The 18,727-nt window shown below is 31.4% G+C and overlaps 1 protein-coding gene across 3 annotated transcripts; it reads right to left on the bottom strand.

Moving 5' to 3' along the window:
* Positions 1-499: 499 nt before the first annotated feature.
* Positions 500-17,187, bottom strand: LOC143046142 (calcyphosin-like protein). 3 transcript variants are annotated; one of them, XM_076219155.1, is made up of 2 exons: positions 16,715-17,187; positions 500-1,067 (listed from the first exon to the last, which is right to left on the bottom strand). In XM_076219155.1, the coding sequence occupies exons 1-2, from the start codon at positions 17,082-17,084 to the stop codon at positions 838-840; spliced, it is 600 nt and encodes a 199-aa protein (XP_076075270.1). In that variant the 5' UTR covers positions 17,085-17,187; the 3' UTR covers positions 500-837. The 3 variants fall into 3 exon arrangements, with proteins under 3 accessions (XP_076075270.1, XP_076075271.1, XP_076075269.1); XM_076219156.1 differs by lacking the exon at positions 16,715-17,187 and adding an exon at positions 10,792-11,610; XM_076219154.1 differs by lacking the exon at positions 16,715-17,187 and adding an exon at positions 3,650-4,139.
* Positions 17,188-18,727: the final 1,540 nt, after the last annotated feature.

Raw genomic sequence — 18,727 nt, 5'->3', positions numbered from 1 at the left:
CTCACTCTGTTTGGCTGTTGTCAGCCTGATCGTACAAGGCAGATGCGCTTACCATAGTCAACGTTAAAAGAAACTATAATTCATTTTTTTTTTAAATTGACTTAAAAAATTGTTGTTCGCACTCAGTTTGATGAACATCCACTTCAAAATTTAAATTGGGATTTTATCTGTTTTACAAAGCACTAGATATCTCATCCGTATTATCTTATCAGAAGACAAATTCGTTTTTTTTTAACCAAAATATTTTTGTTTACAGATGTTATCTTCATGTTTATGGTTTTAACACAAAAAATATTTTTTTCCAGTAAATTTAATGCATTAGAAACGATGTGATTGAAAACAATTCTTTCAAAACTTTTCATCTCAAGTATCCTAATCTTCGACCTGAGATCATCTTCGATTTTGAAGGGGGTTTGTACTGCGTAGTCTTTTCTACCATCCTTTGATATTTTTTATCTGTTGTATACACGAGGCATATTTTTCATCTTTTCTAACAATATGTTTTACAACATTTTAATAAAAAATTATGTATTCAAAAAATCATTTTATAGAACAGACATGCACAAGGTATACAGATATTGTCTTTCTACAATTAAACCTAAACAAAATAAATGATTTTTTTTTAAATATGTCTTTAAATATTAACTAACCACAATATAGTTCAACAAGATAGTTTTCACAAACTGACGATCGGTATCATTTCTTTCAATATATTCAGCTTTAACCGTTTCTTAAGGTTATAATCTATCCGACACAATCTTGCCGACGTTTTCCAAACGAGCGAATAATGTCATGTCTGACTTTACCCTGACAAAAAAACATAAATGGAGCTGACAGTTAACGTTGAGGTAGACCGTAACATGACCTCATCATCATAACAAAATACGAATCGTCATCAATCGTAGCACTCACGCCTGCGTAATAGTCCAAAAATTCCTCACGTGTCACAACTCCATCTGGGTCATCGGGAGAATCGATGCTATCCAAGAAACTTCGCAGAGTTTGGTCTAATGTCCATTCTCCTGACAAGTATTTTGGATGATTCTTGGCATTGGCTGTGTAAAACACTAAAAAAGAAAGAAAAAAGAGTTACTACCTTAATAAGACAAGAATGTCTGCTCGTGCTTGTGGTATTTGGCCTTGTGATTAACAGTTATGCTTTTTCTTGTGAGAGGCTTATAGTTGCTTAGATTATCGTCCTCGTCTTTGTCACAGCAACCGACCTTCACTTGATAGTATCATTAACTCAAGTACAAGTGAAGAAATCTTGACCAAGATTAACTGTTCAAATTTAAATCATGTTGTATAAAAAAGACATACCACAAATAAACTGAACTCCGAGGAAAATTCAAAACGAAAAGTCCCCAATCAAATGGTAAAATTAAAGGCTCAAACACGTCAAATGAATGAATAACAACTGTCAATTTCCTGACTTGGTAAGGTATTTTCTCATGTAGAAAATGGAAGATGAAACCTGGTTTTGTGGCTAGCTAAACCTCTCACTTGTATGCCAGTCGTATCAAATACATTATATTGACAACGATATGTGAACAAAGCAAACAGACATAATAGGTAAAAGTGTCAAAATATGTTAAAAAAAGAACACCTGTGCCGTCGCTGTCAAGTTCAGTTCATTCATTCCATTTTTTTATGTACCATGATATATTAGTAATACTCTAACATGAACTAATTAATATATAGGATGCTTTGTGCACGGCAATTGATTCTTGATTCTTTTTGAATGATAAAATTCAATTATAATAATAATTCACATCGTTATAGAATTTTAACCTATAATTAGAAGTTTTCTTTTTGAAACCAATGCTATAACTAGGATTATAAACCATATTATACATGTTGCTATAGAGATACAGTCGCAACGTTAATTGCACTGTGTTTTTCAAATTGTTAAATATAGATCTCGATTTTTTTTTTTTATTATTATTATCAGGCAATAACAAAGAGATTGCTTTCACTCCGAGAACAATATTGCTAGAATAATAGTCGCTGTAATATTTTTATACGCTAGAATTTGTGCACTTGTTTTATAGCATTTTTTATTTTTATTGCATATTATCACTAAACACGTAATGATGTGCTACTTGTTACAGATTTAAAAATTTGCTTAAAAATAATCTATAGTTTTCACAAACTGGAAAGAAGCTGTTTCTAACAAATAAAAATAAACCAGTCTAATAACAAAAATCCCAAACTCCAAGAAAAATTTAAAACGGATATTCCTCTAACAAATGGCAAATAAAATGATCAAACACATCAAACTAACTGGAAATCAACAGTCATATTTCTGACTTATTAACTTTAGGTGATATCAGTCTAGTAGTATACCATTGATTTCAATTTCCAACTATATCTTGCATAATAGTTGGTTCAATCATTCAATCAAATATTTGAAATATATTGTTAAAGACAGCACAAGAAAAAAAGGATCATAAACACCAGTCACTTACTGACCTGGGCAGCTAATGCATGAATATTAATAACACTGAAACTAAAGCCTATGCATTCCAAAGAACATGACAAAGAAGAAACTAACGTTGTGTAAAGCAGGTGCATTTCGAAATATCAGGTAAAATATCAAATGATGCTAGATGTTCTGCAATAATGTATTTTAAATTATGTATTTCGACCTGAATGACTTTTTGCGATTAAATGTTTATAACGATTGAAAAGATATTAAATTGATGATTATCCTTGCGTGTTTTTTATTTGGTGAAATTAGGAATAACTGCTTATTTGTAATTCTTATTTATTCATACTTAGTATATCTTGTATAAAGAAATACTTTTTTTATACAAATCAAATCTTTAAATTAAAGGTAAATGAGATAATTGGCAACATTATAAAAATTGGAAAAATAAACAATAATTTGTTAATTTTTGCCATAAAGAATTATTTGTAGATCGTATGTTTTTTTTGAAGATTTTTTTATATCCCATATAGTTTATTGACAACAATGCAAAACATGGGAAAACATTTTTATTGATGGAGATAATGCCAGGATACACTTTCTAAGCAAAGAAAACCCGTTGTATTTTCCACATTTTTGCCAATCCTATAGTCATCTGTAGTGTTTTAACAATACGAGAAAACCATTCTCTGACACACGATCAAGGTTACAATTTCTAAGCAAAAAAAATTAAAAAAACCGGTGTAATTCCCCCCATTCCTATCGTCTTTTAACAATAAGAATGATAAGAGAAAATCATCCTCATACAAAAGATCAAGGTTAGAAAAGATGCAAAATAACTTATCATCTTCTGATGATTAAAAGAATAATTACATTCGCAACAATTCGTCATATTTACCTGATTACTCTATTGCTTGTCAATTATGATTCATGATATAAATATAAACATCAGCTGTAGCGAGATACAAGATATAGACAATTAATCATCCGACGTGAACAATGGTGAAGACAAATACAAATATTTTATAACCGATACCATGGAAATTAATTTATGTTTCCTTTGATATCTTGTGAATTCAATTAATTTTCTTAACTCTATAATGCTTCATTCCTTTTTTCTTCACTTGTTCTCTTTTCGATCGATCGATCGATCGATCGAGAGAGAGAGAGAGAAAACATGACTAAACCCATTTGTAATTTATTAGTGTCCCTGTCACAAACCTTTCAGGTCATCCATTTGTATTACACCATCTTTATTTACATCCACTTGGTCAAACGCATTGTTAACCGTTGATTCTCTGGACTTTTTCAAAGGTGGACGGAGTCGTCTGAAAAACTCGTCAAAGTCTATCGTGTCATTATCGTCCTTATCGAAACATTGAAATAACATTTCTGTGTCTATATCCGATAAATCAGTCAGTCCAAAGGCTACAACGCCTTGTTTAAACTCGCTTCTAGTAAGCCTTTTGGAAAAATCCTTATCCATATGTCTGAATATAACGGATAAAAGTTTTATTCCTCCACACCCTTTCTGCAGACAACTCTCCCTCATTCCTTCTATAAGTTCTTGTCCTCTCTCGGCCATTTCTCTCTTGAAGTTCGTATACATTCTATTTTAAGATTCATATACATCTGTATATACAATGAGTTGGCTTACAAGATGTTCAACGTGTGATGCTTCAAGCCTGTTACAGCTAATCAATATTCATCTAGTATATTCATTACTACTTCAGATAGTGACCAGAAGCATTGATTTGACAGTGATTTAGTTACAGGTAAATTAATGTTTTAATAGCAGATAAAATAGAAAGCAGGAAATTAAAGTGCCGTTTTTCTATGAATAAATTTTCGATATAACAATTAATCGACATATTCTTGTCAAGTTCCTATGGATATCTTTGCTATTAACTAAAACTTTATTCAAACAAAGAGGCGTGAATTCTCTTAATTGGCACTAACCCGATTTTTTTCAAAGCAACACCTGTTTCAGTCATTGAGATTTTGCTCGACATTCTAGCTATCAAGTGGAATGGTTTAAAAAAACTATATATTTTCTGATGATTTTTTCTTATCAAACTTAGGATTAAAGTACCATAAAATTAAATTTTGACGTCCAAAGTCAGGAGCCTGTAATTCAGTGGTTGTCGTTAGTTTATGTGTTACATATTTGTTTTTCGTTCATTTTTTTTTACATAAATAAGGCCTAGTTTTCTCGTTTGAATTGTTTTACATTGTCTTATCGGGGACTTTTATAGCTGACTATGCGGTATGGGCTTTGCTCAATGTTGAAGGTCGTACGGTGACCTATAGTTGTTAATGTCAGTGTCATTTTGGTCTTTTGTTGATAGTTGTCTCATTGGCAATTATACCACATCTTCGTTTTTATACATCCATTTGTTTTGTACAGCATGGCATTATATACTAAAATTGAGAATGGAAATGGGGAATGTTTCAAAGAGACAACAACCCGACCATGGAAAAGACCACAGCAGAAGGTCACCAACAGGTCTTCAATGCAGCGAGAAATTCCCGCACCCGGAGGCGTCCTTCAGCTATCCCCTAAACAAATATATACTATTTCAGTGATAATGAATATTAATTAGTATATTACTACGGTTATATAAACAAATACGATAACAATTTCCAAAAAAACTAATGAGATAGTTTACAAAAAAAATCACTTGAGTGTTCATTTTGTTCTTTTGTTTTCCTCTTTCAGTTGACGAGTTTATCTTGGTTTTACTTATAGTTAGTAACCCGGATTTGTTTTATATCTCAATCGATCTATGACTTTTGAAAACAGGTATACTAGTGGTGCCTTAATTGTCAACAGATAGTGCAATACCAAAATCCATCAGCTTACACTCAGCCACAGGCACTTGTTACTGATAACATTTACCCATATGCTCCTTTTCTTACCCTTTCGGAGCACCTGCTTTCACAATTGAACGTCGAAAAAAAAAACATAACAAAAAACGTCCATGTACAAAATAAAAACTGATAAACAACTATCCACAAAACACTACCCTAAAATTGAAGAATAAGCAACATTGTTCTTTGCAAATAAAAATAAGGAGATAAGGTAAGATTAATAGTAATACAATTATGTTCTAGTTACAAAAAAAAGTAGGACGTTAACCACCAAAGAGCACTACACCGGCTTCAGAAATGATCAAAACCCATAAAAACAAGTTATAAATGGCGCCAGAATGACAAGATCGTACACATTATAAATACTATAGAATATAGTAGATATGTTCACCACCTTCAAAGAAATCCGTATATATGAAACTCAGTCTCTAAATACAAAATGCAGTAATCGAAAAGACAAAACTGGTAAATTACAGTGCTCTACAAGTAACACTGTGACTGATAGACAAAACATTTGACACTATAATATTTGCTATTTACTTTATTTTTATTTTACTTTTGTGTTTTTTAAACTGTTTTAATTCATGAACAAAACTATTATAAATAGAGGCAACAGTAGTATACCACTGTTCGAAATTCATAAATCGATTGAGAGAAAAAAAAAATCCGGGTTACAAACTAAAACTGAGGAAAACACATCAAATAGAACAGGAGAACTACGACACAACAGAAACACAACAATAAAATGTAATACACACAGAAACGAACTACAAATAACAATGACCATTTATAAGATGAGATATACGCGATTTACAAACCAACCAAACAACTCCCCTTAATTAGGAAACACTATGTGAGGGATTTTACAGTTAATGGAAAATTCGAGTCGGAAATATCGTTTCTTATGTGGAGTAGTGATATTTGCTAATATGAAATTGTTAATATATAGTTTTAGATTTGTCCATTCGGTGCCTTTAATAGCTGACTATGCAGTTTGGGGTTTTCTCACTGTTTAAGGCCACACGGTAACATATAGCTGTTATGCCACCTAGTTTCTGTTAGAGATTTGTCTTGTTTTAAAAGACACTCCATGAGATAAATAAACCGATAAATTGTTTGAATAGTTATTACTTCAAAGTACCAACAGGAATGTCTTTAAAATATTTTTTGCAAAAAGTAGAAACACAAACATTGAGTTTTGAGATCCTATGCAACATGTTTAGATAAAATTGAGAATGGAAATGGGGAATGTGTCAAAGAGACAACAACCCGACCACATAAAAAACAACAGCAGAGGGTCACCAACAGGTCTTCAATGTAGCGAGAAATTCCCGCACCCGGAGGCGTCCTTCAGTAGTTCCTAAGCAATATCATTTGATTTTTTTTCAACCGTAACTTTTCGTCATCAAATTAAAATACATACATTTTCTGACGCACATAGATAGATGCATTTAAGAGTGTTGCAAAATGTATAAAATTCTAAAATATTTCTCAACGGTGGAATATAATAAATGAATTTGTGGTGATCTCTGGAATGTCAGATTTTGTCGTTCGTCCATTTTGAGATCAGTGTGTTAAACAGAAACTAAAAATAAATCAATTCCAACAATCTTGGTATGCAGAAATGTTTAATTATCTTAAGTTAATGTGATATACAATATTAAAAATTCTGTTTGGTGATACAATTATTTTAAATTTAATCATTTTAAATTAAATTATAATCCTGGTACATTTGATAACTCTTATCGCTATTTTACAAATTTTTCCTTTGATTTAGCCGACTGATAATTTCCTTTCTCAGCGGAGTCTAGTGATATGAAAAATTATCGCTAGAAACTAAGGATGGCGTTGTTAATAAATTTGACATGAAATTGATATCGTCATCGTAGGTAAAATAGCGATAAACAGATTATCATTGGTCATCTGGATTGCTTTTTTTCACTTTCGCTGTTACGGCTCAAGCGAGAAAATCAATCTTGTTGAAATGATTAATGATAATTTATAAATATCATAATTATGACAATATCATACATATTTCCTTTGCTTTAGATTTTACAGTCACTGATTAATCGCTTAATAATGTGTTTTATGATATAACCTTACAGTATATCTTACAAATATTTCAATAATATTAAAAAAAAATCTACTTCCCATCTTTTCGCAAACATGAAAGATGAAGTTTGAAAAAAAAAAAAAAATTCAAACAATGTAGTTATATCAATATAGAAAAAACAATGTAGAAGTTGAGACAATTTCTTTTGGTTTGAAACTAACGGACGCATCACATATTTTAAGCAAGACGAACTTTGAGAAACTGTCCTTTTGTCTACCGCGAATATTACACTTCACACGAATGTTTTGATATTTATACCTATATTCCCAACTTAGTATTATTATTAACATGTTGTATAAGTATGCAATATATTACATGTGAAAGATTCTATTTTGTTTTAATCTAATTTTATTTACAAGAGAATGTTCTATTTCATCTATTTTTAAAGATGTTACTGAAAAGACATTTCTGTATTTCAGTTTACACCTATGGGTATTATAAACATCGTATGCATAGCAAAAAAATACGAGTAAAAAATATTGATTGATTCCATATGGTATTAAATAAACACAGCGTTTGAGAAAGAACAAATGTAAGAAGGTATATACACAAAAAAACATTGTAAAGAAAAGCCAGCACCACAAAAATCTTTCACTAAAAAAATCATTCGTAAATAGAACAATGTTATAGATATCAGGGTAGGTGTTCTCGAAGCTCTCTTAGGATTAGAACGAGTCAAAAGACCATCTTATGTCACTTCATTGTCCCAAGTCGTGTTCTTGAAGATCTATCTACTTAGGATATATCGCATTTTTGGTCCTAATTTTCAGGAAGATACTTCATGAGAAAACAAATTACTTAGTTGTTTGAATATTTATTACTTCAATATAGATAGATGTATTTAAGAGTATTCCACATGTATGAAATTCAAAATATATATTTTAACGGTTGAAATTGATTGCCGTACATAATGTATATTAGCTATTCCAATAATATTAAAAAGAATCTCCTCCCATTTTTGTCACAGAAATGAAAGATCTTATAAGTTAGACAAAAAATCTTCAAACAATGTAGTTATATAAATATAAGAAAAAAATACTTTAGAAACAATCGTTTCTTCTGGTTAGAAACTAGACGCACGCATCGCATAAACTTAAATAATATTGTACGGTTATTTACAAAGAATATAGCACTTCACACGACGGTTTTGATATTTATAACTATAACTTTATCCCCAAATTAGTTTCATTCAACAATTTTTAAAAGAAGCAATACGTTACATGTGTAAAATTGTTTCAATCAAACTTTATTTTAAGAGATTATTCTATTACAACTGTTTATTATAATATTGCTGGAAATACATTCCTGTATTTCAGTTTACACCTACTGATATTATAAACATCGTATGCATCATGGTAAATCAATGTGTGTGAACGTTATTGGTTGTTTCAATCAGGTATTAAATAAACACAATTTTAGAGAAAGAACAAATGTTAGAAGGTATATATACAATAGTTATCAAAGGTACCAGGATTATAATTTTGTACGCCAGACGCGCGTTTCGTCTACATAAGACTCATCAGTGACGCTCATATCGAAATATTTATAAAGCCAAACAAGTACAAAGTTGAAGAGTATTGAGGATCCAAAATTCCAAAAAGTGGTGCCAAATACGGCTAAGGTAATCTATGCCTGGGATAAGAAAATCCTTAGTTTTTCGTAAAATTCAAAGTTTTGTAAACAGGAAATTTATAAAAATGACCACATTATTGATATTCATGTCAACACCGAAATGTTGACTACTGGGCTGGTGATACCCCCGGGGACGAAACGTCCACCAGTAGTGGCATCGACCCAGTGGTTAAATAGTTATCAAAGGTACCAGGATTATAATTTTGTATGCCAGACAACAATGTGTAAAGAAAATCTATTGTCACTAAAAACGTCCTCGAAAAAAAAAATCATTTGTGAATAGGATTACTGTATAGATATCAGGATTACAATGTAGTACTCCATACAATGAATTCTAGTCGTGAGGTTGTTTTTCGAAAAAAGAAAAAAAAAGGTTACAAACAAACAAAATCGAGAAAAGACAAATAGTGAAGCTTGAAAACATTAAATCATGTCTTGGTGTTTTGATGCCGAATAAATGGTATGGGTTTTTCTCACTGTTTAAAAGATTTCGGTTGCCTTTAATAACTTGCATCTACTTCATTTTTGGAAATCATACCACATCTCCTTATTTTCATAATAGGAGAATACTGTATGTAAATGTTCAAAAATATAAAAAATATAAACGCTGCTGTAACACATGAATCCATATGTAAGAACGTTGGTCATGTTTAAGAATTGTTCGTTAATGTGTTTTGCCTCTTAGCAAAGCACTTAGTAACATATATATCCCAATTTCTGAAAACTTAATTGACAATCAATATAACAATAGAATAATACAACCGGGATAGCAGTATATTAAACCTCTGCCATGCAATTCTCGGGCGATTTTTGGGGGCCAGTTTATAATCGTAGTAAAAAGTAAAATCACAAAAATACTGAACTCTGAGGAAAATCTAATCGGAAAGTTCATAATCACATGGCAATAGTTTACGAGAATTGTTATCATTTACCATTGTTTTTTTTTTCTTCAAATTTCGAGCATTATCTAAATTATATATGAGACGATCAGTATCAACCGAAGACGAAATTCTGCTTGAAGTGAAGCGATATATTGTATTTTGATATAAATGGATTCGCTTACGTAAGCAGTGGCATTTGAAGTCCGTCTTGGCTCTTTAAGGTCCCGTTGCAGTAATGGTTGTTTTAGAAAAAAAATGTTTATTTGCTCGCTTACATTCGCAATTTGTCTACTACGTATTTATTCCTTGATAAAAACCGTTTGATTGGAAATATTTTTTGGAAATTTCTAACCGATATACGCTTAATATCAAACGTCTGATAACTAGCCAAAACCGCATTTTTGACAGCTTTTGGAAAATTTAAGCATTAATCTCAAAGATGTATGAGGGGGAAATCAAAATTATGTTGGATGTGTTAGCTATACATAGCTTTTCAAATATAAATTTATTCATTTTCGTAAGCGACACCATTCAATGCAAAATTCTATAAACAGATGCAAGATTTGCAATTTATCAACATGCCTTCAACATCAACATAAAGCAATGGACACCAATTTGACAATGTAGAAATGTGCAAAATTGTTAAAAGTATATGATTAAGACTCTTTTACACTAAATTTCTAGTAGGATTTGACGATTTAACTTGCGATTTTGACCCTTGGAGTGAAACAAATATACGAGAAATAGGTCCTTAAAATAAAAAAAGAGCGTTTTATGAATTCAATGTTCTGCTGATATTATCCATTATATTGGTCTTTACACGATGGAAAACATATAAAAGCTATGTAAAACACATAAATACAAACCTTTAAGATCATCAACATCAAGAACGCCGTCATTGTTTGTATCAAGTTTGTCAAAGGCTTCATTAATCACTGCAATTCTTTTATTGTTCATTGGTGACCTCAAAGCCTTCATAAATTCCAGAAAGTCAATTTTACCATTTTTATCTTTATCAATTGAATCAAACAATGATTTCAAATAGTTATCAGCCATTCTCAATCCAAACTTGTCCAAGCCAATCCGGAGTTCGTCAAGAACTAAAGACCTAGAACAATCTAAATCCATGGTACGGAACACCACACCAAGACCTCGAATTCCTCCAAGTCCATGCCGTAAACATTGTTCCCTAAGAATTTGGGTGAGTATAGCAGATGTGTCCGCCATGCTAATTACATTCTAACAATTATACTGTTAGTATTGTAAAATAAATATTTCTTTATGTTTATAATATAACGGTCAAAATTCCTTCTGAAACGTTTAGCATAAACAGAAAAGATCACTTCCTTCAAATTATAATCATGTGATATTCCAAGTGTTTCTTAATGAGTGCAAGTTGAATATTTCAGACAAAAACCTGAACTAATGCGTTTTAACGAGTACATATATTTTTGTTCGTTTCAAAGAAATGATATTTGAAGATGAATTAATGCTCTTGATGTTCCAGAAGCATGTTAAACAATAATTAGCATCCTGTTTTAATTATTCACAAAGTTACACGCCACTTGAGATAAAAAAGAATTATGCAGTTTGAACCTTCCCTGATAACAAGTTGAACAATATTGACAAAAGAATATTAATTAAGGTAATCCTTTTATTAGTGTCGGCGATGAGCTACAGGAAGACATACTGAAGTCATCTTTAAAGTGCGTTCTCTTGTAAACTGTACCATTTGATTGCCTAAGTTTTGAGTAATTATACCAGAAGTTTAAAATAGCAATATAGTTCAAAACGTTTATCTCGTTTAAATGTATTTTTTTTAAATGTAGTACAAGAATTTATCTCATCTTTCAATAGTATAATAACAGCTCCTAAATATACTTAAACTAGAGGCTCTAAAGAGCCTGTGTCGCTCACCTTGGTCTATGTGAATGTTAAACAAAGGAAGCAGATGGATTCATGACAAATTTGTGTTTTGGTGATGGTGATGTGTTTGTACATCTTACTTTACTGAACATTCTTGCTGCTTACAATTATCTCTATCTATAATGAACTTGGTCCAGTAGTTTCAGTGGAAAATGTTAGTAAAAAATTACAAATTTTATGAAAATTGTTAAAAATTGACTATAAAGGACAATAACTTCTTAGGGGGTCAATTGACCATTTCAGTCATGTTGAATCATTTGTAAATCTTACTTTGCTGTACATTATTGCTGTTTACAGTTTATCTCTATCTATAATAATATTCAAGATTATAACCCAAAACAGTAAAATTTCCTTAAAATTACCAATTTAGGGGCAGCAACCCAACAACGGGTTGTCCGATTCATCTTAAAATTTCCGGGCAGATAGATCTTGACCTGATAAACAATTTTACCCTTGTCAGATTTGCTCTTAATGCTTTGGTTTTTGAGTTATAAACCAAAAACTGCATTTTACCCCTATGTTCTATTTTTAGCCATGGCGGCCATCTTGGTTGGATGGCCGGGTCACCGGACACATTTTTTAAACTAGATACCCCAAAGATGATTGTGGCCAAGTTTGGATTAATTTGGCCCAGTAGTTTCAGAGGAGAAGATTTTTGTAAAAGATTACTAAGATTTACGAAAAATGGTTAAAAATTGACTATAAAGGGCAATAACTCCTAAAGGGGTCAACTGAACATTTCGGTGAGTTTGACTTATTTGTAAATCTTAATTTGCTGAACATTATTGCTGTTTACAGTGTATCTCTATCTATAATAATATTCAAGACAATAACCAAAAAAAGTAAAATTTCCTTTAAATTACCAATTTAGGGGCAGCAACCCAACAACGGGTTGTCCGATTCATCTGAAAATTTCAGGGCAGATAGATCTTGACCTGAATAACAATTTTACCCTGTCAGATTTGCTCTAAATGCTTTGGTTTTTGAGTTATAAGCCAAAAACTGCATTTTACCCCTATGTTCTATTTTTAGCCACGGCGGCCATCTTGGTTGGTTGGCGGGGTCACCGGACACAATTTTTAAACTAGATACCCCAAAAATGATTGTGGCCAAATGGTTATCAAAGGTACCAGGATTATAATTTAGTACGCCAGACGCGCGCCAAGTTTGGTTTAATTTGGCCCAGTAGTTTCAGAGGAGAAGATATTTGTAAAAGTTAACGCACGACGACGACGGACGACGACGGACGCCGGACGCAAATTGATGGGAAAAGCTCACTTGGCCCTTCGGGCCAGGTGAGCTAAAAAGAAACAAGGATTGAAATTGAAATTAAGTATTCTAATATACGAAGAAGAAAAAATCACCGAATTTTTCTTAGCAAAATCTTTTGAAAGCAATATGAGTGGCTTTTTATGAGACATAACTGGAAGGAAACCAAGAAACACTGTTAAGTATCTAATTTATGTTATTATTTCTGTTTTTTTCTTCTAGTTTTTAGTCAGTAATTGATCTGATGGCAGACTTTTTGAACAGTCGTAACGTTTTTTCTTCTTTTTTGATTCATTCAAAATGTTTCACAATAGTTATCAAAGGTACCAGGATTAGAATTTAATACGCCAGACAATTCCAAAAAGTTGTGCAAAATACGGCTAAGGTAATTTATACCTGGGATAAGAAAAGCCTTAGTTTTACGAAAAAAATAAAGTTTTGTCAACAGGAAATTTACTAAAATGACCATACAATTGATATTCATGTCCGAGGTGCTGACTACTGGGCTGGTGATACCCTCGGGGACAAAACTCTCACAGGCAGTGGCATCGACCCAGTGGTGTAAATAGTTATCAAAGGTACCAGAATTAAAATGTAATACGCCAGACCCGCGTTTTGTCTTCAAAAGACTCATCAGTAACGCTCAGGTCTAAAAAGTTATAAAGACAAACAAGTACAAAGTTCCAAAAACATGTTTAACAACTACACATTTCTGCGCCTGTCCAAGTCAAGAACCCTCTGATATTTGTTAGTTTTGTATGTTTATTTTAATTTATTATTTTTTTGTATCGGATTTCATTTTTTTTTCGGAAAAAATTAAAATTTTGTAAACGGGCCAGCTGAAGCCCGCCTTCGTGTGCTTAATTTTCTCGCTGTGAAGATGACCCATTTGTGGTATTGGACTGTTGCTCTTATAGGCGACTATACGGTTTGATTTGTTTTATCTTGTTGAAGGCCATGCAAAAACGTATAAAAACAATAAAAGATAACTTTTCATAATGTTGTTGCTGCCATTTGGTATATTGACCACATAGATATAGAAATATAAAAAAGAAAAAGTGGTATGATTGCCAATGAGACAACTATCCACAAAAGACCAAAATTACACAGACATTAACAACTATAGGTCACCGTATAGTTCACAATGTAGCCTATATTTCAATAGTGGGTTCAATGGTTAAAAACTAGATATAATGACGAGAATATTTAACGAAGCAATGATTCCTATTTCTTATAACTTAATCGACATAATCCTCGTTTTCTCGTTGACCTTCAATTTGTTTTGATTCCACTGGAACATTTGAGTCTTGCGTAGAAAAAAAAATCGCATCTGGCACTACAATTTAAGATTGTTAATGACTTTATAACTGCAATATGATTTTTAAAAGATCTTTTTATTGAATTTCTAATGTCTAAATTCCAGGATATTATGCCAATTTCACAAAAAGGTGTTTTTTTTTTATTGAATAGTTTATTTATATAGTGTAAACATAATAAAGAAGATGTAGTAAAAATATATTTGCAGACCTTCAAAGTTCGTAGGGCATAATTAAGTTATTACAAGCTTCAAAATTAAACGGACTTTAAATATGAGGTTTGTTTTAAAATCTGTTTACAGACCTCGGGAAAATTACTTGCTTAATTTGATAATTATATCCGATATTAACTTTTAATAAAGTTCGTTATTATATATTATTAAAAATTCAATAACCAAAATACCGAGCTCCAATGATAATTCAAATCAGAAAGTCCCTGGTCAAATGGTAAAATTAAAAACTCCAACACATCAAAGAATAGAACACAACTGTCATATACCTGAATTGGTACTGGCATTTCCTGATGTAGAAAATGATGGTTTAAACCTGGTCCTGGTTTATAGCTAGTTAAACCTCTCATTAATATGACAGTCGCATATTTTTTTATTACATTGACAACAATGTGTAAACAAAACAAACGGCAATCAAAAGAAAAACGGAAAGTCCCTAATCAAATGGCAAAATGAAAAGCTCAAACACATGAAACGAATGGATCACAACTGTCATAATTGTGTTCTAATCTTAATTACTATAAAAACTATGCCGACAAAGAAAAAGAAAATGGCTTAAAAGCAAAGCAAAACAACAATAGTGAAAGATAATATTACAAAAAAATTACCATAGCACAATAACACAATGGTGGGATGTATTTTAGTACCAAGCCACGTTAAACGGATATTATCAAAAATAAACTTAACAGTAAAGGTTGAAAATATAAGAGGACAAAACAAAGATGATAAACAGCGTCTGTATCTAGAATTTACACTTTAAGACCATCATGTATTATATATGAAGTCGATACGGAATATTTATCATTTCCGTCTTGGTATCTATACAGAAGAACTTTTTTTATGATATGGACTAGAAGTTCTTTGACACATACCTGGTTAGTCACCTTCTTCTCATACAGTGGTGATGTTTATAAAGAATAAGTATAAGCTGTAAGCTCTTGGATACCGAATGAGTTGGGTAAAAGTATATTCCATATGCAGGGGAAGTTTTTATATTACTGCTAAAGTAGGGGGAATTGATAATTTCAAAATCAAAATCTTCTCGTTTGTTATAGATTACGGTACTGAGAATATCGCTAATGTCAAGTGCGAGACATAAGTAAAAATATGATGCAAAGGAAGTCGTGTCTATTGTTTCTTTAATTTCGAGCTCTGGAGAATATATAAATGGAACCCAATCAGAAAAGTTTGGATTGCTAATGGAAAGAACATTGTCAATGTATCTGAATGTTAATTTATATGATGTAGATTCTTCGATCAACTTGTGTTTGACAAGTACAACTATCTGCAAGTCATATTGGAAATAAGAAGAGGTTGGCAAGGATAAATGCACTATTCGTTTCCATATGAATACTGATCTACTGAAGGGTCTACCTCCAATTTTAACAAATATTTTGTCAATAAGAAATTCAATCAAACAAACATTAATTGTCCCTCGGTTATGCCGTATGCTACCCCAAAGCATTAAATTTAAAGCAAATGCTGCCATCTATATAATGAAAAGCATTCACTGATGGACTAATTCTGAAATCCGCTTTATCTTTTTAACTTAGAAAAGAAATATATAGCTTATATCTATTTTTAGCCTTCCCTTTATATTACAAAGTACCGTGGTTTTCAGAATATCATTATTTTTCTAATAAGAAATAAGCGCCGTTCCATATGATATAATTTTGTTAAGAGTCACCGTTTTAAGATGTTTTTCAAACATTTTTGTGATAAGAAGTATTATGGCCAGACAATTTTATCTTTAAATATAAATTATATATTCTGAACAATACAAAAAATGAAAAGAGAAGGAAAGGAAGGGATTAAACAAGCTGACTATGCTTTGCTCATTGTTGAAGACCGTACGGTGACCTATAGTTGTTAATTTCTGTGTCATTTGGTCTTTTGTGAAGATGTGTCTCATTGGCAATCATACCACATCTTCTTTTCTATATTTTGAACATTTATATTCTGATGATAAAGGGCCTGCACCTGATAGACATTTATTTCTATTGAATATGTGGTTTTTAAAATAAATGTTTCATTCTCGACATGCTTACCTCTTAGATCATCTAAACTTAATTTTCCATCAGTATTAACGTCAAAATTATCAAAAGCCTCTTTAACTACATTAGTTCTTCTTTCATTCATTGGTGATCGTAATGCATTCATTAATTCAGCAAAATCTATAGCCCCGCTTTTATCCTTATCTAAAGCATTAAAAAATGTTTTTGAATATCCTTCCGACATTTTAAGTCCGTACCGGTCAATGGCTATCTTAAATTCTGGATAAACTATTCCTTTAGAGAAGTCAATATCCATCCTCCGGAACACTAGCCCTAAGCCACGGATGCCATTGTGTCCTTTCAACAGACATTGGTCATGCAGTGCTCCAATAAGTAATTGTACGGTACGGTTTTCATCCGACATATTTATATGCCTTAATTATTTACTGAAATATTTCTTGAATGTTGTACAAGCATGTGGCTGCTTTAGACGTTATAACAGTTTTGACAATGAAGCACTTAATTAGTTTGTTTGAAAAATGAAGTCAGCTCAACATTATCTACTTCGTTTATTGCATTTTTAACCATGAAACAACTTTTTTCAATTGTTGACTCAATTAACACAAAAGACGTTTTATCGTGCAATACCATTCCACAATTTTATTCCAAATAATTTGCATGACAATTTCAATAAAAGGAATTGATTTGACAAATGGTTATTTGTACTATTCACGAAACAGAACTCTCGGGCAAATATATGCAGTATATACAAATTTTCTCTTTTTTCTGTAAGTAGGCACTTCTTAAACCAGATATAGAGTATTAGACTTGTAACATGTAATTGTCTTATATAATTTCTTTCTCTTTTACTGTTCATAATGATTATCTTTTCTGTTGCTGTAAAATCTTATATTCTCAGATTTCATTAATGATTTTGCCGTTATCATTTCTGTTGATAGACTATTAAAGACATTCATATTTAGTTTGTATTGATGTTTTTATGATTTTATTATATATCTGATTTTATTGAACTTTGAGATTTTAAGAAATTATTCTGAATGTTGCGTCGTATTCAGCGACCGTAATTTGATAATTTCACAAAGAGTTTACTGAATAAAATGCACATGAAACTTCAACCTTCGAAATAAGAGACTAAATCAACATAATGTGTAATAACAGTATGTCAGCAGATAAAGTAATAGAAAGTGGTTATGAAATCCATTGAAAAGAAAAGAATGATAACAACTACAGATAACCAAATGGTTTTAAACAATGAGCAAAACATATATATACTGGTAATAAGATATCAAAACTGCCGAGATGACCAAATGTGAAACAGTTAAACAAAAAAGAGAAACTAACGACCTGACTTAATCTATAATAATCCTTATCGCAAAAATAACAATTGTATATGATCTCGTGGGTTGAAACATGCACATGATTTATGGTAGAGCATTATATATGCTATGAGTGACCCTACCTAACATGAGGCCCTGATGTAACAGTGAAACATTAAAACAAACTAAAAATTAGTTGAAAAAGGCACAGAACAATGCTGGACTTTTTGCTTTTACCGAAACATTTTATCGAAAGAAACCGTTGTATAACTGATGAATTATTTATCCATAGTTTTCGATATTATAAACTTGTCAAATCATTTACCAAATTTTATCATCGGTACTTTTAACCTTTTAACTGAAATATTTAGAAAATGCCTGTACCAAGTCAGGAATATGACAGTTGTTTTCCATTCGTTTGATGTGTTTAAGCTTTTGATTCTGCCATTTGGTTACGGACTTTCCGTTTTAAATTTTCCCCTGAGTTCGGTATTTTTGTCATTTTACATTCACAAGGGATATATAGTTGCGATACTGTGTTTAATTCATTAAAGATTATTATTTTTTTAAATTAATAATGATTCATTCTTCTTTGTAACATATTTGTTTGTTTTTGTCGTGATTATGATTATAAAATAATTTATGACTGCTATACCCCTATTTTTGACATTTTTGCCTATATATCTTTTGTTCAAACATCATAGTCATATAATGTAATTTGATGCGACTG

Source organism: Mytilus galloprovincialis, chromosome 9 (assembly GCF_965363235.1).
Source record: "Mytilus galloprovincialis chromosome 9, xbMytGall1.hap1.1, whole genome shotgun sequence".
NCBI classification, from domain to species: Eukaryota; Metazoa; Mollusca; class Bivalvia; order Mytilida; family Mytilidae; genus Mytilus; species Mytilus galloprovincialis.
Note: the sequence above shows the minus strand (reverse complement) of the source record. Positions and strands in the feature narration are given on the sequence as shown.

Coding starts and splice junctions, on each gene's coding strand:
- LOC143046142 (XM_076219154.1), bottom strand. CDS start 4,037: ATGTATACGAACTTCAAGAGAGAAATGGCCGAGAGAGGACAAGAACTT. Junction 1,068..3,649: donor ACAAATGGATGACCTGAAAG/GTTTGTGACAGG, acceptor TTTCTTTTTTAG/TGTTTTACACAGCCAATGCC.